Source organism: Tyto alba, unplaced genomic scaffold (genome assembly GCF_018691265.1).
Source record: "Tyto alba isolate M040663 unplaced genomic scaffold, T.alba_DEE_v4.0 Super-Scaffold_1000006, whole genome shotgun sequence".
NCBI classification, from domain to species: domain Eukaryota; kingdom Metazoa; phylum Chordata; class Aves; order Strigiformes; family Tytonidae; genus Tyto; species Tyto alba.
Window position 1 is genome coordinate 19,946,038 of NW_024881272.1, and position 26,130 is coordinate 19,972,167.

Genomic DNA, 26,130 nt, shown 5'->3' on the forward strand with positions numbered 1-26,130 from the left:
AGAGGCACAACTGCTATATATGTTCATAGAAGTCCTTAACTGGCTGACAGACATACTTCAGTATTATTCCCAGGAACTAAACATGTCTTGTACTCTGGTGGTATTCTGAGTTTGAGAAACAGATAGCATGCAATACTCAGTGACTCATTGTGCCCAGCACTGCTTTTCCTTCACAGTGGTTTTAAGGAAGATGAATGCTTTGCTTTCCCATCTCTGTGTCTAATTTTACTAGGCCAGCAGGCAGGAGGACTTTCAGACCACCACGTGATGGCATCCAAAATATTAAAACTTGAAAATGACCCGCCAGTTTTAGTTCAGTTTGAGGAAGTTTTCTTAGAGAATTCTGGTTCATGAAAATATGTTGCAAGTAGGTATGGCTGGGTGTTACTACTGTGCTGTCGAACATTGTATCTGTGTGTAAAACATCTTATGTTCTTACTTTCTGGATAAATGCACAGGGCCGTGCTTTAGTGTTAATTTGTAGCACTCTACTAAAGGGACATGAGGGAGATTTGTTTGTCTTGCTACAAAGCAGAATTTGGCCACCAGTACGCTGGCAACAATCATAATCTGTTGGTTTTATCCTTTGTGTTAATGGGCTGTTAAGGGTAAATTTCTATCTTGAAAGGCAATAAGATCTTGCAGCTCAAAGTATCTGCTTTTATATTTTCTTACCAAAAGAGTGACTTGTCCAGAATGTAACTGTACCTCTCTTTCTCTCTGATATCTGTGTACACACACACTGAAATAAAAAATGAGGATTTATAAGTAATGTTTTGGTAATTTTTCTAATGCACATTTTGTCTAATCTTATAACCAAATATGTTTTGCATCATAAGTCATGGCTGCATTTGACTTTACTGTAATTTTCTGCTATTTATAGCAGAAGAAATTCCTCATGCTCTAGATAAAGCTATTTAAAATAAGTTTTTGCTATCGCCACAAGCGACGATATAAATTAATCTAACATGTATACCTGCAGAAAAGAAATGAAATCATCTAAAAATCAGAAACTTATATTGTATATATTTCAAAAACTTGCAGATTTGTTTGAGGCAGCCTGCCAAAGATAGCATTTGTTTCCTTGCAGACTTTGTTGTAACAGTGTATTTAGAATCATTTTATTCCTGAAGGTTTTTTCTGAATATTTTAGCCCATTGTTATAATGTGCTTAAGCTGGATCCAAAAAAATTTTTAATATGTGGTATTTTCACATATTATAGTGTAATCATAAAAAAAAAAAAAAAAGTTAAATTTAAATGTTGAAAAATGAAGATGTGAAAAAAGATTGTTAAAGTGATTTCAGTTATTACCCATTTAATACCTGAAAACACATAATACATTGTGATTGATTTTAAATTTTTAAGCAAAATACAGTTTAAAATTTCTAAAAATTCGGTGACCTTCATGGACATAAAAGTTTGCAGTATTGATTGAATTCAGTATTACCTATTTTCATGTCCAAAATCTCCCATACACAAATGAAAATAAGAAAATGAGGTAATACAATCTAAATTTGAAAACTAACACTGCAAAATGATTTTTCCCTGGAACAAAACAATTAAATTGTAATGAACAAAGTTTTGTATTTACAATAACTTGATCAATCTTTAAAATAAGCGTTACTTTTGACTTGTTATTAAAAGCACTTCCATAATTAGCTTTTTGCTGTTTATGTTTTTTCGGGATTTCTCTATAGCAAAGTTTCTCTTGTATTTTTTTTTTAAACACAGATATCCACCCATTCCAGAACTAATAATTGCTACAGCCAGAGACTGAAATGGTATGACTGGATCTTTAAATAAGTTGGCTTTGACAGCTCCATCATTTTCTGAGAACTTGGAACGGAATTTGGGCTTGGCTTCTGTACTGTCCTAAGTTATAATGCCATCCTTGCCTAATGAGGGAGGTATGCTAGTCTTGGATTTTTAATGTAGCCTATTAATTATTCACTATGCTTGTACCTCTAAGTTTCAATGAAGTAAATGTTTGTATTTTTAGTTCATTTGTTTACGTTATTTGAGATATAAAGATGTTGATAGTTACAACATTATTTTTTAAAGATAACCATGGAACTGCTCCTCTGACTTTGAGTTCGGAACTACCCTACCAAAGCACAATTAAAAGAAAAGTCAGAAAGAAGAAGAATGGAGTCATCACTGCAAATGTTGCTGGCACAAAATATGAAATTGGTAGGAAGCTACATATTTTGTTTTCATACTGATAGCCACTGATGTGAGTGAATTACTAACTAATGAGGTGAATTAATGGACTGTGCATCAAGGTGACAGTGAGACATTTCCAAAGGATTTTCTTCTGTAAGATACCTTTTTTTTTTTTGTTTTTTGTTTTTTTTTTTTTGTAACATTGAATTGATAGGTTTGAACACTGCATCTGTTACTCCCCATTTGTTACTCAGGGAAGGACCTTAAAATGCAAGAACTTAATTAATCAAGAAGGCTGTGGAAAAACCCTTGAATTATGAATTATTTATGTGTTTGGAAGTTTATTTAAGGCCTTGAATGATGAACAGTGTAAATTTCGTGTTAAATACTCCAATTATACAGAAGTTTCTCAATAAAATCTGCTAATGTTTTGTATTTTGATGCTTGGGACTACTTCAGAAAAATATTTTCTCCTAGAACTTGAGATATGTCTGGCACATAAACACTTTTATCTTTTTTTATATTAAAATAATATATACATTTTCTTTTGTAACTATTGTACCTTAACTAAGGAGACATTCTAGTCCCCTGTCTGTAGTGACACTCACGGTCTTCACTGTTTCAAAATTAACGTATGTGATAGCCAAGATTAAATCTAAAAGCTGTGCGAGTGGACTTTTGATAGGTGATTGTGGAATTTCCTGAAGCTCTTTACAGTTCCCATCAGTGGTAGTGCTCTGATTCCAGCTTCAGTACAAGGTGCTGTAACTTTGTAATGACAGGTTTGCAACAGACTGATAGAAATATTGTAAGATAAAGAGTAGCTAGTGTTCCAGCATTTTTCTCATACAAGTTGAATATTGGAAGTGTTTAAAATCTTAATAGATTTTTTTTTTTAAATTTTGAAAATGAGTTTATTTTAGAGATTAAAAATAATCCCTAAGTATACGATTTCTCCATAGTACGTGTAGTGATACGAGAAATGGGATTTGTGAAAACACGTGATGAAGATGAAACAGCTAATCTTATATGGTGTGATTCTGCTGTGCAACAAGAAAAGATTGCTGAACTTCGGAACTACCAGGTAGAGTTGTAGTTAGGATTTCTGACATGTTTCAGTAAATTGCTTACTGCTTTACTCTGAAACATTCAGTAATGTGTCACTTTTGGCCAGTTACGTTTATATGGAGAGAAAAAAAAAAAAAACCCAACCACAAAACACTGCCAACCAGACTTCAATAAGGCTATACCTCTACATATTTTAAAATCTTATTCTCTTTTCCAGAGTTACTTGTTCATACCACTTGGAATCTGGTGTTTAAATATTTGGGGCGGTTCTTTCTTGCTTTTGTCTGCCAGTTGGGTGTTGTGAATGATCAGAGCTGGAAAGAAGATGCAAAACATCATTTATAAGTTGTTCATAAGCTTTTAAGCTGTAAGTTAACAAGAAGAGCTCTCTCCACAGTTTCTGTGAATAAATAATTCATTTTTTTACCATTTATGATAGCATTCTTTGTTCCTAGATAGCTTTGTTAATAAGAGTATGATAGTCTCGTTTCATGTCTGAAATTAAATATCAATGTGCATACTCATGCTGGTGGAGGAGAATACAACTTACAGCATATTTGGTATTGATGAAAATACATAGTATAATGTAAGATATTATCTTAAATAATTTATATGTAACACTAATTATGTTTGCCTGAGCATGCAGTTGAACATTTTACATGATTGTATTAGGTATGCCAGGAAATCTAAGAAGTCCCAACTGCCTATCTTTTTTTCTTCTTCCTTAGAGAATCAACCATTTTCCAGGAATGGGAGAGATCTGCAGAAAGGATTTTCTGGCAAGAAACATGACTAAGTAATCTTTCTTTTAATATTAAGAAGTTTTTCAGCTGTAGTATTTAGTGCAGTACAATACTGAATTGTTGCTTGTAAGGTTTGTTTATTTTTACTAAGAGGCTATGACAGGACCAAGAATAATTTCCAGAGTTTCTTAATAACTTTGGCTATGGTCCTGAATCTGTAGCATTGGAGTGGGCTACTGTATCTCTCCAATTGACTTCAGTGTAAAATGGTGTCGGCTCAGTTATCTGTCTGTGCATTGCAGAATGTAGGAGATGCTTAAATGATTGTATAATATACTTAATACATAATAGACCCAGGTATATATCCTATAATGGTAGAACAGAAAAAAATAACTAGTATGTGGATGGATATTATTTGTTTAAAATTATTAATAACTACATTGTTTTGTATCTAAAATTTAAAAAATGTGAAGTGTCTTACTATTTATATAAGAAATAAGTCAGAGAGGCTCATTTGTCTAATTATAAATTCTCCTCACTCTAGCGGGATAACTAGGTTCTGAGGAATTGTCCTAGCTGAGAACCTGTGAGTAAGACCTGTAAGAAAACAATACTAAATAATGATTCAACAGCCTGGAAAAAAGGAAGAGTTTAGAGATAAATGTGTGTGAATATTTTGATTCTTCTAATCTAAATTAGTGTAAAATGCAATGATTAATAGAGTTAAGCTTTTGGGCCCTACACTGCATTTCCTGTTACCAGAACAGAATTTGTTTTCATATATGAATGTAAGTAATATGATATCTCCTTTCTCTCTATTTCCTTTTCTGTTTTGTGACTACAACGCATAGTGTGTAGAAAGTATGCAACTGTTATGATGCAAATATTACATGCATTGCTATGTTGTCTATGTGTTCTACATGTGGACCAGAACTTCCTTGTGTCAATAAATGCTACACAAGCACTTTTCACTGCTCCTTCTAGACTTAAACTCTAAGTAAAAACATAGAGATAGCACAGGGAGGCAAACAGCAATTTGGAGAGGTCTTGGAAACAGTGAAACTGCATTGGTCAGCTTGGTAGGCAGTGGTATCCCTGTGTATTGCTACAATTCTGTGATTTTTAAAAAAATGTGCAAAATGGAGAAAAGGTTCTTGTTATCATGCACACATTGTTTTCAATACATTCTGATTATACCTCTCAACCTACCGAATTCTGACTTTCAAACAGTTTAAAGGTACTCAATGTGGAGATTGAATATATTATATATAAGATGGGATTAGTTTCTCTGATATGATAACTCTGGGTCAAACATATCTATGGTGTGACTTCACTTAATATCAGTAGATATAGCAGAGTTTTAATCAGTCTGTTTTTCACAGTGCTGACCTCACAATTCAATACTTCGTATTCATAATTTATAAATGTCAAAATGGTATGCCTTCAGACTGCTTGTGAAACAGACGTGTGTGAAATCACAAGTCAGTTGGGATACATGGTTGGGCCCGCTCTTGTCTGTAGTGGAGGATTTTGTTCCATACAGCTGCTGTTCTGTCTTAAAATTTATTAGATCAGGATTGTGCAGAAACACTGATTCTGTTCTTTTGCTTTTCTGCTGCATGCAGTCTTTTCTGTTCCTTTTACTGACTCGTACAGAATAGCTGTGGATTTTGTGCCATTGAAAGTTCATGAAACTATTGCTGAGAATTGGTGGAGAGTAGACTCTTCTTTTTCTTTTACTTCTACCTTTGTTGTTGTACTGATCTCATGCTTCCATTTTGTGCAAGCTCTTGAGAATGGAGCGAAAGAACAAATCTACTGGACTCTGAGGCAAATGCTGTTTGGGAGGAATTGCACTTCAGGAATTCCTCTTACAGCCAATATCCAGGCACTCTGAATCACAGATCAATGTGGTTTTCACATGCAGAAGGATGTAAGGGAGTGATGTAATATGGAGCATGTGTAATAAGAAAGAAGATGACCCAGCAGTGAAAGTGTAGAGATGCAGAGTAATGGAAGAAATACACTCAGGAATGTATTTGAGAACAAAAGGAGGAACAAGCCTTGTTTTCAAGGGGAATAATCAGAACACAGAAAAGAAGAAAAAAAAAAAAGCAGAGGTGCCATCGTAGGGCCAACTAGAGACCATTTGTAAATGGTTTCTTAGATGAGATCTCCTCGTGTGAAGGATAAGTGGGGTTAATGAATACAGTAAGTGGGGGTGAAGGTGTACAGGATGAATGGAAAGGGGAACAGACCCATGTTTGAGAGAGTCATTTTTGCAGCACCTTTTTTGCTTCCATTTAAAAGGTTTGTGAACTGATCATGGACCAAGAATCATTCTCACCCATACCTACCCACTAAACTCCTTTCATGCCTGAGAAGTTAGAGGATCTTGAAACCTAAGCAGCTGAACCTGCATTATTAGACTGACAAATCATGTCTTCAGTAACCTATGTTTTGTTTAAAACTTTTGATTCTTTTGCACAGAAAGCACTCTGAGAAACAAGAGCACAGTCTGACCACATCTGTGAGCTAAAATAGCACTCAGAAGAACAGTAATTTGCTGTTTAATTCTCAGACCTCCTGGTAAGGACTGCAAAGGCTAAATGATAGAGCAGCACAGTGAAAAAGTGGTTACCAACAGCAGTGGATAGCAGATGTGCTGGAAAATAGGGCTATTGTAATGGAATGGGTCTTGATTTCACAAGCTACTCGTTGATGTTTCTAAGCCATTTATAAATAGGGCCAAGCAGGGAAAGAACAGGGCTGAATTCTTTTGTTGAGTTTTAGTGAGCACCAGGATTTGTAAACAATGGTTAAGTATTCTGCTTCATGTTATTAAGTGTTTGTAGTCTAACCAGTTATGCATAAGATAGAAAAAGGCACAGAGAGCTGATGTGCTTGCAGTCATGAAATAATATATCTAGAATACCATGAAACTATATTCATTGAGTAGGGGGTATGTGTATTGAAACATGTGAGTAAGTTAAATGGCAAGTCTCTGTCATATAACACTTCAGGATGCATATGATAAATAATTTGGAGAGGGATGGAAACTAACACAGAAATTACTTTTTGCCTAAAAAGAGGATAATTTCTGCCTAGATAAGTTATTCAGTTAGCAAGTTAATAACATTTGTGAAAATATAGGAAATGGAGAGTAGTTTAAAAATATGCATGAATCAGGAATTATAATACCTATTTATGTTTTTTAAAACTTTTTCTGAGTATTTGGTGGCTTTCATCAAACCAGATTTGTAGAAATAGTATTTACAATGAAGCTGCAGAAGCACTGAGTCTCATGCAGTACTTCAAGATTTCTATAGCTATTGTGGTTTCTGCAGAGTGTTTGCTGGGTAGTTGGCTAAACAATTTGGTGACTGTGTATCTATTATACCAGTAGGGCTTGGCAACAGTCCTGGCCTTACAGATGTAATTGGTGGCTCTGTTTTTTCCATCGGTATTTGAGTCACTTAAAGAAAAAGCGACTTGTGCTTCATCAGGGGTGTTATGTAGGCTCATAATAGAAAAGAAAAATTGAAATGATATTGTAAGTCTCTTTTAAGTTATCCTGATGCTATTAGTTTTCATTACAAAAGGAGAAGTATACCTAAATCTGTAATTAATTGAAAAATATTAAAATTCATCATAATGCCGTTTTTTAAAATATTGAAGTTGGGGAAATTCCTATGTCAGTTAATCTATTTTTAAACATCCAGTCACTTTCTGTTGGCCTGGGAATATTTGTATTTTAGATGTGTCCACCCTATGTTACAGAGTAGTTTTGAGTTACCCTAACTGATTTCATATGAAGTTATGTATGAAGTTTCACGTAGTATGAATACCTGAAACAAGCTAGCTGCACCAGTATTTAACTCAGCAAAGACTAAATTTATTCTGCTGTGAACTATGGTATACCAGTCTGCATAGTACTACCAAGTCCACATTGCTCCTATAACTTGGCTGTTAACCAGTATTAAAGCTACCTTGTTTAAAGCTAACCCATACCTATGTAGCCCATACTGTCAGTCTGGTGTGGGTATATGCTTCCTGTCTGCCAGATACACAGCTTTGGGTGATGGAAACTTCTACTAACTGAATTCTCTGCCATTTTTCTTCTTCTATTTGTCTTTTCTGCACAGGCAACAGAGCTATAAAATGAGATATGCTTACTACCTCAGCTGCCACAGCTACTAAAGCAAGAGAGATCAGGATCTTGCTGCGTCCTTTGACCAGATTAAGTTTCAGAGATTGTTCCCTATGATGTCTTAACCTTATTTTTGTTTTAGTTCTTCTATTTTTTTTCCTCCCTTGTCTTGCTTTGCATTTCTTTGTTCTCTTCTGTCTAAATAAGGTGCTCAGGGAATCTCAATCACAATATGCTGGTACTAAACACAAATCCAAGCTTGTGTGTTTTACAGGTGCATGAGCAATTGCTTGACCTGTGTCAAAGTGTATTTACTACAATTCCTTACTTTTGAAATTCCATCAAAAGACTAGAAAGAAACAAAAAACTCTTCTTAAATTGCTTCCATTTTAATTTGAAATTCAGTCCTTGTTATTACTATTTCTTATACCCGTGAAGAAACTCCAAATATTCCAGGTCCTCTTTTTTTTGTGTGTGTTGGTCTTCATACATCCCCAAACACATACCTATATGAAAATTAAAACACTTACCAAATATCCCCACCCTTCCCAAAGAAAGAAAAAGAAAAAAACAAAAAAAAAACCCAACTCAAACAAAGGAAACGGAGTAGCATTAAATCATCAGGGTAAGTGAACAAAAACTATAACAGGAGTGAGATGGATTCCAGTAACATAATAAGCAAAAATGCACAAGATAGTCTGCTTTTCTTGTTCTTAAAGTGTGCATGTGAGTATGTTAACTGTTCTTAAACTGCAGAAGTTTACTTTCATATTACAGCATTTTGCTAAAATGTTTTCTTGTCAAATTATTGTAAATGCTTTTTAATTCAGAGGATTGAGGCATCAAAATAGTTAAAGGATTTTAACTCAACTACACTTTTTTGCAGAATGATCAAGAGTCAGCCTCAGGAGTACAGTTTTATTCCTCGAACATGGATCTTCCCTGCAGAATACACACAGTTTCAGAACTATGTAAAAGAACTGAAGAAGAAACGTAGACAGAAAACTTTCATAGTCAAACCAGCTAATGGTGCAATGGGACATGGGTAAGTCGTACGTTAGCTTCAGTCTTCTCACTCACTAAAGGTGAAATCCAATGCTATTTAAAACACTAACAGAAGCTGTGTATTAGTAAGAAGATTGTATTTCCAGTTGTATGATGTATGAAAGTTCATGTATTGGATGAAGGAGCAACAAGCAGAAGCAGATAAGATATAAAGCTAAATCAAAGTGATATTTTAATGTTGTTATGAAAGTGGTATAATTAGAGAATGCATTTTCTGATGTTCAAGTAATTCTTAATATCAGGATTATTTTAATTATGAATTTATATGAAAAATATATGGATTAATCTGTTGCTCTTAGACTTAGAAGTGAGAGTGTATTGGGCATAAATAGCAGAGTTTAGGTGGCTGGGAGCTGCAGGGGTGCCATATGTGAAAGAAGATCAGGATCCTCCACAGTTCTAAGACCAGCTCAACCCCCACATTGTGTACTAAAGCTGCTGCCAGGCAGAGAAGCACAAAAATATTTGAGAGCAGCAGCTCTGAGGTGTAGGAGAAACAGAGGAGGCACTGTTGGAGGTGATACCTGTGCCAGAGGAGGGATAACTCTGAAGAGACTGTGACCTGCAGTTGAATTGAAACAGTTGATAAATTGAAAGGAACAGTAGCAGCATAATCCAGAGAAAAGCCTGGAAAGTACTTCAGTATGTTAGGAGTATTCAGCACCAGAACACTGAAATGTATCATAAATAATAGAGGGTAAGATCAAGGCAACAAAGCTATGGGAATTCAGGGTTAATAATTATGTGCTGAAGAATATTAACTATTACAGTTTTTTAAAGGTCTATGTAGTTGGGTACTGTTAGTTTATAGTCCATATATAAACCATTTTTCACTCTGATGTGGGGAAACTGGAATACAGAAATACTGAGCTTAATATATGCCATCCTTATTCACACTGATCAGTGTCCTGCTTTGCAAACAACATCACTAAGTCAGGTTACTACTGAAAGTTCTTTTCAACCTGTACTTTGGGCAGAAGTTGTGACAAAGACTGGAAGCCTATTTTTAGATCTGCATGGAGAATAATCACAGAAGCTGGAGACTGGTTGTTCTGCCAAACAATTTCTAAAGTGTAGAGGGAACCCATTATTACAAACTGTTCAATCAAAGAAAGCAGAGAGTTATTTTGAAATGGTTCATTGCCTTTTTTCATCCAGTGAAGCACCATAAAGGGCAGGAAACCAAAAGGCATTTAAGTGAATGGAACTTTTTCTCTACCCTACAAATCAGATACACAAGTTTCTTTCTGCAGGTAAACTTTAGCCTGACTACCTGGTTGGATGACCATGAAAATCTATTTCGAAGAGTAATGTCAAAATTCTATGTTTTTAAAATAACATTTGTTTTTACCAGGATCTCTTTAATAAGAAATGGAGAAAAGTTACAAGCTCAGGATCACTTGATTGTTCAGGAATATCTTGACAAACCATTTCTTATGGAAGGCTACAAGTTTGATTTACGTGTGTATATTCTTGTAACCTCCTGTGATCCATTAAAAGTATTTTTATATCATGATGGACTGGTGAGAATGGGCACGGAAAAGTATCATCCCCCCAGTGACTCAAATTTGGTAAGTTGAAGTTCATTCCAATTTATTGCTTATGCGTGTAGACTTTTACCTGGGTAGTGTTTGGAGGAGATAAAGTAAGTTGTGACATGAGATGTAATTGGTATTCATCTGGCTGAACTTTTGCATTGCCACTGAAGAGTAAAAATTAAAATGAAAGATAATTAACTCATACTTTTCTACTAAAATCAAAAGTGTAGCCATATTATTGCTTATGTATAAAAATTTTATATGACATTGCATGTATGTATGCTAAAGAGTTTAAATATTTCCTAATAGAAAGCAAAAAATATTAATTATTGACATGCAGCCCAGAAAAAAATCAAGTAAAGAAAATAATTTAAAGAACAGTTACGTTGCTTTTATATTTAGCTGAGACTCAGTTTGGGGTTGGGTTGGAGGGGTGGGGAGATGAGGTGCTAGGTCACTGTTTAACATGCCTGAAGTTTAGAGCTTCTGCTGAGGATCCTGCAATGTTTCAGCCATTGTGTTGGGAACCTATGCAGAAAACAGAGAAACAGCGATGCAAAAGACCAGTGCATGAGCGTGGTCACTGCAGTCCCCGAACGTGAGGGAATGTGCTGCTGGTGCTGCCTGTCAGTGACCGCTTCCACAGGGAAAGGAGTGTGCACTTTGACAACTGTAGGATGATACGGCAGGGCTGCCTGTAAACTTGCAGACAGCCAAGAAATGGTAAGGGATGTGCCAAAGTTTTTGGACACTTGAATCCTCCTGTTCCTGTATAGCATCTTCCCCTGGTGAGAGTTGTAATGTCTCTCTTCTGGCAGACACCAAAGTGCAGATGTCTGTAAAGAAAGAAGTAGATTTGAAGCACTGGGAGGCATCAGTAGACTTCTTTCTTATACCTCACTGTATTCTGTTGCTACTGTATCTTTCCTTCCTCATACCATATACTTTTAGAGCTACTCCAGTGTAATTATGCAATAAATACATGGAGAGCCTTTTTCCCAACTTGTCACTTAAAATTGTGACTGTCTCTTAGTGCACCTTTGAAGAATGCAGGTATAATTTGAAGCCCAGTGCAAATAGTATATTTGGAAGAGTTCCAATATTATATTTGTAATAGTTTGCTATTAATATTTTTTTACTCTTACTAATCTCAGCATTAGCAGTGCTGAAATATGCTCTAAGCAAATAAACAGAACAGGCAATTGCTTCTGTGTTCTCACAACTGTTCTTGTTGTAGTTTGTCTATTATATGAAATAACCTGGCTTATCACTAATGGCATTGTTCTTTGGATGACATTGTTCCACAGTGGCATTGTTTCAGATAACTTCAGACTAAAGATGAATTCAGATGTTTAACAAAACACTTTCATTTTTTTTGTAGTCTGAAAAATAATTGCTTTTGTCTGAAATAACTTGAATTTCATGGAAAGATGACAGCTGTAATGACTCAAAACCAATAGGTTTCAGAGTGATTCTCAAAACAGTGATTGGAAACCATGGAAGAAATTAATTAATTCAAGTGCTAATACACTATATTGTTAATTAGCCTGCAATTAAATTGATTGGTTTTGTTGATTTCATTAAGTTTTTTAAACATAAGTAAGTGCAGTGAGATAAATGACAGCAGAAGGCTTGTGTTATCTATTGACTGTCTTATCAAAAAGAAATTGGAACCGAAGGCTTATGGTCAGCTTCGAATATCAATTACACTCCAGTAAAGAATCAAACATGACAGAGAACTGTCACTGTGATGAGGACAGTCATTATGGTAGTGTAAGTGGAAAGCTGAATGCATACCTGTACTGGTAGATAATGTAAACATATATATCATGATTTATAAATTGGCATTGGAAAAGTAATTTTTTTTTTTTAAATTCAATTGATAACATGAATCTATTGCTGGTGACGTTTTCCTCCATAGAGAAACTATAGCACTCACTTTAAGCATTTATGTAATGTATATCCTGAAATTTACCTCCCTCTGATGTATGGCTACCAGCCAGTCAAAAATGAGCAATTTTGGCAGATATCAACAGAGCAGATGAGTTTATATGTAAAAGATATTTTAAAGTATCACTATAATGAGAACATTTCTCATAAATAAACTACAGTGAAAACTGAAATGTGGGATTGTCTATGAAACAGATGCCAGAGTGTTTTTTAGCACTTTTAAAGTAGCACTTCAAAATACCATCTTTATTGTTTGCTTCTTGCAGAGTGTAATAATTCTGTAAGTTATGATAATTGCTCTTCACTTTTTTAGGTAGTTATTTACATGCAGACCTGCAAAAATGCAGATACATTATACTGCCTAACCAGATGTTGATTGCAGGTCAGTTGACTGCAATTGGCTTAAATGTGAGCACAGGTTTTGTTATAAGCAGCCTAGAACATTTGGTAGATGAAATCTCCAAGAATCAGAAACACTAAACCTACACGTAGTATATTTGCAAATATGAACTGTTTGACTATGGAATTATTGATTTAACAATTTTTTTCTTTTAATGATTTTGAATTGACTATTCTAGATTTGTATTCAAGGGTTTTTTTGATGTCTTTTCTCTCCTTTCTTAGAGTCAATTGTATATGCATCTGACTAACTACTCTGTCAATAAACATAATGAACACTTTGAACGGGATGAAACAGAAGACAAAGGAAGCAAACGCTCCATAAAATGGTTTACTGAGTTTTTAGAAACAAATAATCTTGATGTCTCCAAATTCTGGAGTGATATTTCAGTAAGATAAAACTAATATGCTTTTCTTTATTTTGCGTATTCTTAGAAAATTACTTGTTTCTGCTGTCCACTTTATTGGAATCCAGAATGATTTCTGAAATTTATTAATCCAGATTCTCAGCAATGCATGCCACAAAGGACATATTATAAATGACTATTATGTTTTTTAAAAGACTAAATTCAGAGTCTGATTATAAATTTAATAAACTTTTTTCTGAGGGACAAAAGCCCTTTCAAACAGTTATTCACATAAATGATATGGTACAAAGGAACCATCCCATTTAAATTCTTGAAGACTTTTTCTAGAGTATAAAGTGAATTTTATCTGTGGATATTTACAAAATTGTGGTCAGCATTGCATATATCTGTGGACTTGAACCTGCGCCGTTGAAGTCAGTGGTTGTTACAGGTGTCTTTAGGTGAGGAACAAACCTAAGATTATTAGAACTTAAACACTCTCTTTACATATGATTCTGAGAATACTTATTGAAAATTACATTGCAAAATGAAATGGGTGATGATTGGCTATGCTATACTTTGTTCCCAATATGCCTTTAGTATTTAAGTTACTACATATCTAAAAGTACATATGTACTATGGAAGGTATAGCAATATACTCTAGAGTTGTATTAAAAAAAAATATTTGTTGCTCCATAGGAATAGTTTATTTAATATAAAGACCATTTATGTGGTATTTTAAATCTTATTTTAGTAGATACTTTAATGAAGTTTAAAAGATTAAAGTATGACACACATTAGTTCAATATATACTGGTGTCTTCTCTCCTGATGAATTTTTCTGAAAAAAATCCCTACAGGAGTTAGTAGTGAAGACTCTCATAGTTGCAGAGCCACATGTTCTTCATGCTTATCGCATGTGCAGGCCAGGGCAAGCACCAGGAAGTGACAGTGTCTGCTTTGAAGTCCTGGGATTTGATATTCTGCTGGACAGAAAACTAAAACCATGGCTCCTAGAGGTAAACCTCTTTAAACAAATGTAAAGTAAATTTTTAAGAGTAAAGTTAACTAGGCCCCAGCTGAATCCATATCTATGTAAGAAAACTTCCAAAGTAAATCTGTGCATTGCAGGAGATACTGTTGTTGAGTACACAGATGGTGCTTTTTCTGCAGCCTTCATATGGAAACTGCCTTGCAGTGATTTTTGGAGACTCAGGTAAAGGTAATTATTTTTCTGGAGGAATGTTGCATTTCAGATGCTTTTGAAAGTTTTAATGAGAAATGTATTATGAATCCAGTTATTATTGTAGCTGAAGGATCTTGTTTATAGCAATTGATTACTACATACATTTCCTTCATGAGTATGGCTCTGTAATATGGCTCTGGAAACTTTTTGAATGCATGGTCTTAATTTTCTTTTTCTGAGGGTATGTGTTCTTTTCCTCTACTGTGGCTTTTAAAAGCACTCACATAAGCATAGGAAATTAATTCAATATACATGAAATGCTGTCAAAGAATTGGTGTGAATGGACTGGAAGAAACATTTCTCCTCTGATATGTTAGTGGTACAGTAAACTTAAGTGCTGCTCGCACACATTTTTCAACCAGGAATGTTTGAGGTTTGTCTATTGTGTCTCTTTAATGATACTATTAATAACATATAGATTAAGTTGACTTGCCTTTTTTCAGATTGTCTTATATCATTATGTTAACTAGCTGGGGGGCTGTACAGCTGGAGGAAAAAAAATAAAATGTATTAAAAACCTGCCTATTGACAATAAATCATGAATATGACTTGTCTACTGATGAACAAAATGTACACAATTAATTTACTGAATTATAACCTTGTTCTCAGGCCATTAATACTGTCAACAGTTGTTTTGTTGTGCTTATTTCTCTCAAGGGATCAGTATAATTTTAATTAGAAGAATAAAATTCCTTCACTGTTGCCATGCAGGCATAGGCATATTTGATGGCTTTGATGTGTTAGTCAAAAGCAGCACTTGACATGTCAGTACTACATTGACATCTGATTTTGTTGAGCAAAGCCTACAATCCTTTTCATTTAGCTCTACACATGCAGATTATCATCTGTAGGTTGCCTGTAGCTTGTATGTAAGTATATGTAGTTGTTTAAGTACAGACTGAAGTTGGCCTGTGCATGCACTTCATTCAGCCTTGTAGCAGATGGTGACACACCTCATTTATAAGAGATGGTGAGTCAATCTGTAGTGAATCTGTTCTGAAGGACACCCTTATATCTTCTTGGATGTTTACATGCAATATGGAGATTTTAGGGGGTTTGATTCACCATTTATGACAATGGGTCTCAGAGGAGAATCATGCTATTTCAGACTCCTTGTTTGTGGGGGAGGGATCTCCTAAAGTAGTAAGTGCTGCTCTGGTATTTTGGGTTGCTGAAGAATAATTCAGGACTTGGAGTTGTGTATCTGATTATTTTTTTTTTTAAATACAGATGTTTAATTATTTAATTTTCTGCTTTTGGTGATACAGATATCCTTCTTATCAAGCTTATTTTGCCAGACATTGAATTAAACTAACAGAAATTTAAAACTTTGAAACTTAGTAATTCAATTTCTATACTCATCCATTAATTTTTACTGTGCTTATTTGTGTTTTTTGCAGCAGTCTCGGAACACACACAGTATGTATATATATGCACACTGTATGTATATTATATGTAGTGTAGTAAAGTTCAAATATGCAGTGTATATATATGCACACTACATAATATGTATATTTCTATATAATTTATTTCCCCCCCCCCCCCCCCAAACCACTTCTGGCTTCTTCCCCAGCTTTCCACTTTTATCTCTTTTCACCATTTCCTTCTTGCCAAAACTCCCTTAGGGGAGTGAATCATTTGTTCTAACAGTAGTAACAAGTACTAATCACAGGGCCCTGAATGTTCCCAGTGTTATGGGAAAATTGCCAAAATAGGATTAGGATGGTAAATCTAGTTTCATATTTCCATACCTCATGTAGCTTTTCTGTTATAAAGATAGCTTAATAAACTATTATAAGAAATAAATTGTGTAACATTATAATGACTCTGCTTTCCTGAGATGACTTTTCTTTTTATTGCCTTGATGCGATGTAGCTCTCCTGCTCCTTGATGCTACTGAACTTCCGGAACCTTCTGCCGAAGTGAGGGCTGTGGGAAATGCGTGATTGCCATCTTGTGGCACCAAATGTTTCTGGCAAGCATCTGTGCAGTCCCAGCAGCCTGCATTCTTTCTGAGTAGCAACAACTACCTAGATCTCCCTTCAGTTCCCAGAAAGCTCAGTTTTACTCTTTTTGACCAAAATTTCCTAGCTAGGTTATTTTATGTAAATAGGAAAATCATACAGTTGAAGTTCTTCGATGGACTCCGGCCTTGTTTAGCCTCATTATATCCAGTTGGGATCACAAAGTTGTGATCATTGGAGAGAAAGGTCACATTTTAATAACTGCCTCGATTGCAGGGTACCCAAATTCCCTTGTGATTTATGCGGGTGAGAGAAGCTCACCTTATATACAGATCCACAAATTTATTATTTAGTGTAACTGAATAGCAAAATCTATTCAAAACTTTGTTCTTAATCCAGTTAAAATGACTTTGGACATTTTAGCCCAAAGTATCCAATTGTTGCTAATTCCTATTATTAAAGTAGTTAAAGCTCACATACACAAGCTTTCTGGCATCTACTTCTTTTTCTTGTTTAGCGTCTCTCAGACGCTTACTCTGCCTGTGCCCCTGGAGATTGAAAGGCCAACAAGGGGCAGGAGAGGTCTGCTTCTCCAAAGGAAGATAGGTAAGTGGTTAAAGCAAGTTGTCAGTGTCTTGTGTTTTTCACCAGGAAGAACACACTGCTGATGGTGAAGGTTTCTTTCTCTTTGCTTTTGGCTTCATTCAAGGTTATTTTTATTCATTTGCTGCCACTGTCCACTTACTGGCTGTTCATTCACTGGCCAGCAATTTCACATTGTTTCCAAGTTTTACCATAAAAGGTTTATGTTTCCTGGATTCTGCTCTGTGTTCTCTTTGCTATTGCTAGACACAGTGTTATCTAGTTCACATGGTTACATTAACATAGTGAACATTACTTGGCCACTGTGGTTGGTGTGTATCTCAGAGTCTCTGGATTTTTCAAGGCCTTTGCTATCATAATTTGCTTGTACTTTTGGGGCACCTCACTCAGTCCTTTCTTCGTCAACAGTATTCCAGATGTGCCTTCCTGATAAAATTACTAATGTTACATTAATTCGACCTAGTTATGTGTATGTCCCAGTTCTTGGGATATTGTCTCTCAGCTGACAGATACATATACAATGCTTTGGTAACCAGTTATTATGAATAACTATTGTGATAGTATCACTGATACATTATCAAGATTACTACGCTACTGTTTTACAGATTAGTCAGCAACCACATTTCTTGTCTGGAAACAAGGGATAGCTGTGTGAAAAATAAGGGACAGTACTTTCTTTTAAGGGATATTTTAAGAGAAGAGCACTTTTCTTAATGTTTTTACCCAAGACGTCTCAAGATTCTCACCCATGATCACATTTGACAAAACAAGAATATATTCAGTCCATTACATGAGTAAAATTATGTTCAGCTATCGAACAACTGAATATATAGGGTAATGGTATTTCCATTTCTTGTACTACTTAAACTACAGCTGTATGGAAATACATTTCAAATGTGTCTCATTGCATTTAATTGGCACTTGAATTGTTCTTGTGATAATATTTTTCATAAAGCTGCTGCATAAAAATAATCTTTTTTTGTCCGAGATAAAATTCTGCGTCTCAATCAGCAATGTGGCTTGTGGAAAATGACCAGTCTTCAGGAAAATATAGAATATTCTGTCCAGTTTTGTGGCCCAGAGTAGGGAAGAGACATTGACAAACTGGAATGAGTTCAGTAGAAAAGTGCTAAGGTAGTTAGGAGGGCTGGAGCACATGCTGTATGAGGAGGAGCTGGAGGAACTGGGTTTGCTTTGCTTGGAAAGGGATGGCTTTGTGGGCAATCACCAACTATATGAAATTTAACAAGAACAAGTGCTGGATTCTCTGCCTGGCATGGGGTAATCCTGGTTATACATACAAATTGAGGGATGAGAAGCTGGAGAGCAGCCCCATGGAAAGAAATCTGGGGGTTTGGGTTGATGGCAAGTTGAATATGAGTCAACAGTGTGTCCTGGCAGCAAAAAAGCCCAGCTGTGTCCTAGGGCACATGAAGCACAACAAAGCAGCTGGTCAAGGGAACTGCACTTGTTTGGCCCCACCTGGAGTACTGTGTGCAGTTTGGGGCATCTCAAAGAAGAAGGACATCAAACTGTTAGTGTGTCCAGAGTGTGGCAACCAAGATGGTGAAAGGCCTCAAGGGCAAGACTTAGGAGGAACAGCTGAGGGTCACTTGGCTTGTTCAGCTTGGAGAAGAGAAGGCTGAGTGGTACCCTCATCGCAGCCTACAACTTCCTCGAGGCGGGCAGTGGAGAGGGAGGTGCTGATCTCCCCTCTCTGGTGAGCAGCGATAGGACATGAGGAAATGGAATGAAGCTGTGTCAGGGGAGGTTCAGGTTGGACATTCGGAAAAGGTTCTACACTCACTAGAACAGGCTCCCCAGAAAAGTGGTTGTGGCACCAAGCCTGTGAGAGTTCAAGGTGTGTCTGGATGACACTCTTAGTCATATGGTTTAGTTTGGGGTAGTCCTGCGAGGAGCAAGGGTTTGGACTGGATGATATTCTATGATTCTGTGATCTAACTGAAGGCCTGAAGTGGGCTTGAGAGAAGACAGTCAGGTGCTCCTCAGAGAGGCACAGTGAAATGGCTGGGAAAACTCAGGAATAGTGCATAGCGGCATGATGTGGAAAGGTTGTTTGAATGAAGAGAAAGAGAATAAGAGAAACAAATACCTAGAAAAACTTTCTGCGTGATATTTTGGGAATTCTGTTATTGTTTCAAAATAGGGAAATATGTCCCTTGCTGATGCTCTGATAAACGCACATGGATGATTATGCAAAACAAGTGTGCTGCAAGTTACTTGTCAAGGAGAGAAAACTTAAACTTTTCATCATACAGAGAACTTAAGGTGAGATTCTCATCTGAAAAGTAACTGAACTAGCATTGTGGGCACCCAAATTTGTTATGCCTCCGTGGTTTCCACACAGGTATAAACCCATTTAGATTTTACAGTGACGCTGGCCATTGTTTCATAATAAATTAGAACCATTAAAAAAAATAAAATTCCGCAAGCTCTATAGTGAGTCAGCTTTCCACGGAGCACATGATTTATATTAAAACAGTGAATGGAGAACATTTTGAGTTTTTTTTTGTCAGGTACAGACAATCACCTGCAATATTCAGATTGATCTTAACAGTCACAAGTTAAGAGAATGTAAAAGTATTCTGTTTGAAGAAAGTGTTTACCACCTTACATGGTCAAGCAACAGCTCTTGGACTGCTGTTTCAACAGTATGTGTATTTATTGTATCAATATCTACTGATGTTTTCTCTGTTCTGAACACAACAGAAACTAAAACTAATGCATATTCTGGCATGTTTCAAAATATATGAAAATGTTGTAAATCAAATTTCATGTATAGAGAACCCAAGAATTCACATTGTTTATTCCTGAAACAGCAATCTGATGTCAGGATGAGAGGCCTGCACTGTTACTCTGCTGAGATGAAGGGCTCACTTCTCACTTCAGTGTCTCACTTAAGTTATATGAAGTCCAAATAAAAATAGTATGAAAAGTAATATTACAATAGTTACATTACTGTGTAAAGTAGAATTGTTAACTTCTCGTCTCTGCATATAATGTTAATAACTTTGATATAGGAATTCTGAGCTTTGTAAATATAAATTTTAAGCATGGTGAATTCCCATTCTTCTGCTCTCAAGAGTCAGAAAAACATAATGAAACTTGAAAATGCAACTCTGTAAAAACATTGGATTTTTCATATATTCATTGATTTAACTAACATTTCCTTAAAACATCTTTTGCAGTTTGTTGAAAGTTTGAAAAGGAACAATATATTTTCCTTGTAGGTTTGCAACAGAGAGCACTTGTTTTACTTGTATTCTTCTGTAAAAACAATGTGTTTCATAAAGCACTTCTACAACAGTCAATGAGGCAGTGTTAACAAAGGGGCAGTACATAGGCATTAGTGGTCAGTTAGGTGAGCAGAGAGCGCCATTAATTCTGCCCTCCTGTGGTCAGCATTTCAATTATGTGATGAGTTTATATATGCATATATATAAAAGAGAAGCTGTAAAAGGTCAGTTGTCCCTTGACCCAAGAGATTAGCAATATTTAGAACCTGTCCAGTTACTATTAGCAAGAGCAACTGGTGAGACTATTCTTTTAACTCTTTGGTTCAATCCTTTCCTTCTTTTTACATTTTTTTTTTATTTATAAGAAAGATGACTTCATACCAGTGATTCATGTGCCCAGGCAGCCTCTCCCTCTGTTGCCTTGGAGAACCATTTTTGGGGATTGCTCTTCTGCTGTCTGCTGGCTTTTTCCTCTCTCTGACACTTGTCCATGGGTCCTCTTTGCTCTCAAACAGTAGCAGCGAATCCGCTAAGCACACAGGGATTTAACTGGCTCAGTATTTGTCTTCAGTGTAACTCCTACTCTCCACAATTTTCCAGTGAATAAAGAGTTAAAAAGAGTACAGTTTGATTTAACATCTAATATGGTGTTACTGTGGGCAGTCGCCCAAACTGCTGGTCTAGCAACTTGCCTCTATCTGGTCATGTCTATTGGATGAGATGTTTGTGGTTGCTGTTTGGATGAACATCTGATTTATCATTCCAAGCAAACCATGCTTTTACAGTCATTCAGCCTGCAGAACTTCCTCATGCAGGGCCTGCACAAGACTTGGTCTGGTGTGGGGAGGGGAGAAGTGACATGAAGGCAGGACTAAGAGAGGGACAGCACCTTTGTGGCAGCCTGCAGTTGCACCAGACTAGGTAAAATGTGAAACTGCACCTGTATGAGGCAGTTCTGTGGTACTTAAACTGATCAATGTACTGGCTGTGAGATGTCTGGTCGTCTCCTTTCCTTTGTTGAAGGCATGCTTCCTGCTCCCTTCCCTGTGATGACACTGGTACTTGTAGGATTCCTTCCTGAGATGGTCAAGGACCAATAAAAAATAACTTTGTCACGGTTAATCTTAATGTGGATCACTGGGATCAGCTTTCTCACTCTCTGTGACCCCCAGTGCCAAGACAGTGAAGTAGGCAGAGTATGACAGCTTGGATTTGCATTTATTTAAACTGCTATGGAAAACCAGCCTTCTGCTTAAACTGAGAAAAAGGTGGCTAGCACTCTCACAATTTTTGAAGTTTAGAAACGAGTGATTAGAGTGAACTTCATGATTGTCTCTAATCAAAGATCTGCTCAATGATAACCAACCACTAAGGGCATTCTGTGTAGTAGGATTTTTATGGCTTGTAAATTTCTTTTGCTTTTTGAATTCTATTGTTAGCAATCTCAATAAATTTAATTAAGAATGAGAACTTTTCCAAAACGTTCATGCTATTCTACACATTGAAGAGAGATTAAATTCCTGTAATTGAAAGGATGAAATACTTTATTCAATTGATTTTAGGTTTATACAGTCATCCATGTAATTTCTCTTTATATTTGAAAGGTGGTCTTAATAGGTATGCATGACAGATAGTGGAAAATTTATTTTCCTACTCCATGTTAATATGGTGCAGCAGTGGGAGGTGAGAATATGCTCTTTGACTGTTTTGGTAAAGTGGTGAAATGCCAGTCTGAAATTTATCCCATGTCTTGGTGAAGAAGAAAATGATGTAACTTACATACTTACAGAGTTTCATTTTTGTAAAATCAGAATCCTTTGCAAATGTAACTGTGAATGGAGCCTTCATAGGAGGTACTTCAATTAATGCTTTTTAATTTAAGCATTGCAGATATGAGGTCCTCTGCTGACAAGTATGAAATTATGAAATACACTGAGCTACACAACTGCTGTGCTTACAAGCAGTTTGATTAATTGTATGTGCTATATTCAGAGAAATTTTAATTATGAAACCAAGATTGGAGATTTCAGTTGGAGAAATTAAAAACTTATGTGGACAATTCAGTTCTATAGCTATTGAAGTCATAGAAAGTAAAGAAGCTAAAGTATCATTGTCAGTAAAGCAGATATTTGGGGGGATAAAACTATGATATTGTATAAATAATAGATGTGACAAACATGTCAAGGAGTCTATATAGAGGAATACTGTATTTGTTTATCAAGCAATTTTCCTTTTCTGTGCATTGTTGTATGCAACAGATTAGAAAATTTGAAGTTTTAAATGTAGTTTATTCAAACTAACCTAATACAGAACACTGCCATAACTCCAGAATTAGTGTTGTAGAATCTGTCAAGTAGATTCAATCATTTATCTGCTAGTTAAAGAGTAGAGTAGTGCTGAATGTGGAAGATATTCAGCTAGATCAAACATGTAGTTATTTTATTCCTTTGAGTGAGGTTCCAGGTGGTTTGTAATATGAAGACACTGTTAAGGAAAAAGGCATTAGTTACCTCTGAGAACAAATGAGTGGAGCATTAAAAAGGTACTGTGTGATGAGACTGTAAATTGCTGTGATAGCCAGTTTAGTTAGTTGTGCCCTTTGCAGGGAACATATTATCTGTATGCTCTGGAGATTAGATTGTCTGCTACATGTGTTTTTTCCTGGCATTGAAGAGGTGTTTTCTGCTCTAAAAATGTTATTTATGTATTAAACCTTTTTTTTTTTTTTTTTTTTTTTTGTGACTTAATTATGGTTTCTTGCAGATTCACCTCGAGTATAGATGGTTTTGTACATCAGAGACCTATGCTGTGGGTTCAGGTTATGAAGCGTTGGATGGCAATGCTGAATGAAGATATGCCCCATTTTTATACCTCTCATAATTCCATCTACACTTAATGATAAATAAATATTTTAGCTGACACTGAAGGTCAGACCGACTTTTGAAGTTGATGTTGTGAGAAGGGAGGTGCATGAACAGATGAAGAGGGTTAAAGAGAAAAGTTTTAGTGAAGTATCCTTGCGCATAGTCATACTAAATCAAGAGGCAGTTCGAGTACACACATAGACAATTAGTATGGAATAGCTAATGAACTTTAAATTCACAGCTGCTTTCTATCTATTAACTTTCTAATATACCCAATTGCCTGGGGTTTTTTTTGTTTGTTTGTTTGTGGGTGGTTTTTTTTTTTTTCGTGTGTGTGTTTTGTTTTGTTTTGTTTTGTTTTGTTTTTGTACCGGATCTGCATCTACTGCTATCTGAAACATTGCACTAGGCCAAGTTTGCAATAGCTATCCAGAACTGGATCACTGTTATTACTGCCCCTTTGATTCACTTCAGGATTGAAGTCACAGTAGTATTCAGATTTCAAACACTGTTCATAAATGATATGTTAAAAAGTTGAGGATGCAGGTGATACAACAGTGCTCCAGTTTTAACTATGAATGCTGAAGCTTTTCAGCCTCTTAAATGACTGCATTGAAGTGACAGAAACCTTAATGTGGAGTGATTGTGTAATGTCTCATAATAGAATTTCAAATGTCTTCTTATATCTTTCCCAACCCCACTTTAATTTTCTGTTTAATAAACACAGTCAGTATGGTTTTGTTTATTCAGAAGTGCCAGATGTAGATTTTTGGCAAAATTCACCCTGTAGGAGAAAACCTATTTAAATAATTTTTCACTTTTCATAGTGTTAATTCTCACTGGTGCTCATATAAGTAACACATATTTATAACATTTTTATTAATGTAGAATATTATACTTCAAATTGTTGTAAGTCTAGGAAGAACCTAAACCAAATATAAATACAACAGTGTGTACTTTTGTCAAGCTATCAAGTTGGATGCTTCAGTGCTGTGTACACATGTGTCTGTGCATCTCTAGGAATGCAGTATCGGACCAATTTAGCATTTTATATGTTCCAAATAAGTTTTTGTATCTGACTGCAGTCTCACTGAATTTAAGGATTCAGTGTACATAAAAAAATCAGAAATTAATTTGTTGGAATTTAATAAATATATTTGTCTATTCACTTCTTTTTAATGCATGCAAAAACATTATTTCAAAGTGGAGTATTGTTAGTTTCTATGTGTTCATATGGAGTAAAAAATGCAATACGTGCTACAGAATATAATTTTGTTCAATACCTAACATTTCTCCTCAGTAAACAGTTGGGGCTTGAATTTATGTCTCTGTTTTCAGTCCAGAGAGCTTTTTGTGTACTTAGGTATTTGGTGAAGTATAAGGTTCCATACTGGATCTTCACACATATGTTTTTAAACATAAATAAATCCTTCCTGTATTAGACAGTATGATATCTCAAAATCAGAATATTTCCAATTTATTTCAGTTATCAGCTGCGTTTAATCAATGCAGCTCTAGTCAAAGTGTTTTGTTTAAACTTCATGTTGAAAATGAGACGTAATGTGTCTGTGGTCTTGTCAACTGCCACTACTCTCTAATGAAATGTTGGAGAACTGGGTTTTAATCCTTGGGCTTGTTTCTCTGAATAATTATATGCTTGATTAGCTGCAAGTGCAACATTAACATTTTTTTTAAAAATGAATGTCAGTAAATTTATGTACTATATCACAGTATAGAAAAAAAAAGTCAGCCTTTGTGAAGTGATAGGAGACATACAGGTCAGTGTAAGGAGGTTGCTCAATTAAATATTTGGATGAAAGTCTTTCAAAAAAGAATGTATACACTTTTCCACTACTTTTGCTGAATCTTCATGATTCTTCCTTCAACATCAGACCCCATTGCTCACTTTGTCAGTCTGTCTGCAAAACCAGCAAACATGCTGATTCTCAAAGCCAAAAGGTACTCTGCAACTATAAGCATAGGTGATGGGGCACCTGGGCCTCAGCAACAGGACAGTTGGGGGCTCTCCAGCCGCAGTAGTTCTGTCCCACAACTATAGAGGCTCTAAGATGCTCTAATGTATCTAAAGTGTTAAAACACTATTTAAACTAATTATTTTAATGACCTGCTTTTGCCCTCTGCTTTGAACATACTGACTGTATCCCGCTTCTTATTTGCATGGGGCACAAGGTATTAGTTTTCACTTCTGAGGCTCTTTAGTATTTGTCCCTTCTGTAACCAGCACTGCTCTTTCACTATGGAGGTGAGATTCCTACTTCTCATTAGCACACATCACTCATGTATAAATTTTTATAACAGCCTGGAAGGTGTTCCTAGAAATGTTGATGAAACTACTTCATTATCCTTCCTCAAAGCCTTCAAAAAACGGAAGCTCTTTTTCAGGGGATCCAAAGCTTGGCAGTGATTATACGGTGGTTGGTGGAGACTCCTGGCTGTTAAGTGTGTGATTTAGTCTCACCGATTCCCAGTTACATTTCCCTTGTTCCTCTGTAGTTATGGTAACACTTTTAATATCTTGTCTTGTACTTAGTTTATAAGTTTTTTGTTACTGAGACTGTTAATTATTCTACGCTTTCATGCTATGTACTGATTTAAAAATGTAGATCTCTAGGTGTTGCTGTAAAGTGTATCTGAGTAGTTATTTAAGCATACTTGAGAAGACCTTGAATTTTAGAGCCTCCTTCTGTCCTTATATAGTTGTTACTTTTTAGAGAAATATTCAGAGTTGCTTTCAGACTGGGAACTAGGAAA

The 26,130-nt window shown here is 35.7% G+C and overlaps 1 protein-coding gene across 9 annotated transcripts in view; it reads left to right on the top strand.

Moving 5' to 3' along the window:
- Positions 1 to 26,130, top strand: part of TTLL7 (tubulin tyrosine ligase like 7) — a 75,551-nt gene that overhangs the window by 18,217 nt on the left and 31,204 nt on the right. For 8 of the 9 annotated variants that reach the window (XR_006166901.1, XM_042806898.1, XM_042806864.1 and 5 more), the window contains 8 exons: positions 1,734 to 1,909; positions 2,064 to 2,192; positions 3,128 to 3,249; positions 3,962 to 4,029; positions 9,013 to 9,171; positions 10,546 to 10,762; positions 13,304 to 13,468; positions 14,285 to 14,443. Coding sequence is in view for 8 of the 9 variants with exons in the window: in XM_042806898.1 (XP_042662832.1) it covers positions 1,885 to 1,909; positions 2,064 to 2,192; positions 3,128 to 3,249; positions 3,962 to 4,029; positions 9,013 to 9,171; positions 10,546 to 10,762; positions 13,304 to 13,468; positions 14,285 to 14,443 (1,044 nt within the window). In the remaining variant the exon portion in view is untranslated. Of the gene's footprint in view, positions 1 to 1,733; positions 1,910 to 2,063; positions 2,193 to 3,127; positions 3,250 to 3,450; positions 3,601 to 3,961; positions 4,030 to 9,012; positions 9,172 to 10,545; positions 10,763 to 13,303; positions 13,469 to 14,284; positions 14,444 to 26,130 lie in introns of those variants that run through there. The other variant, XM_033000534.2, reaches the window with a different exon arrangement.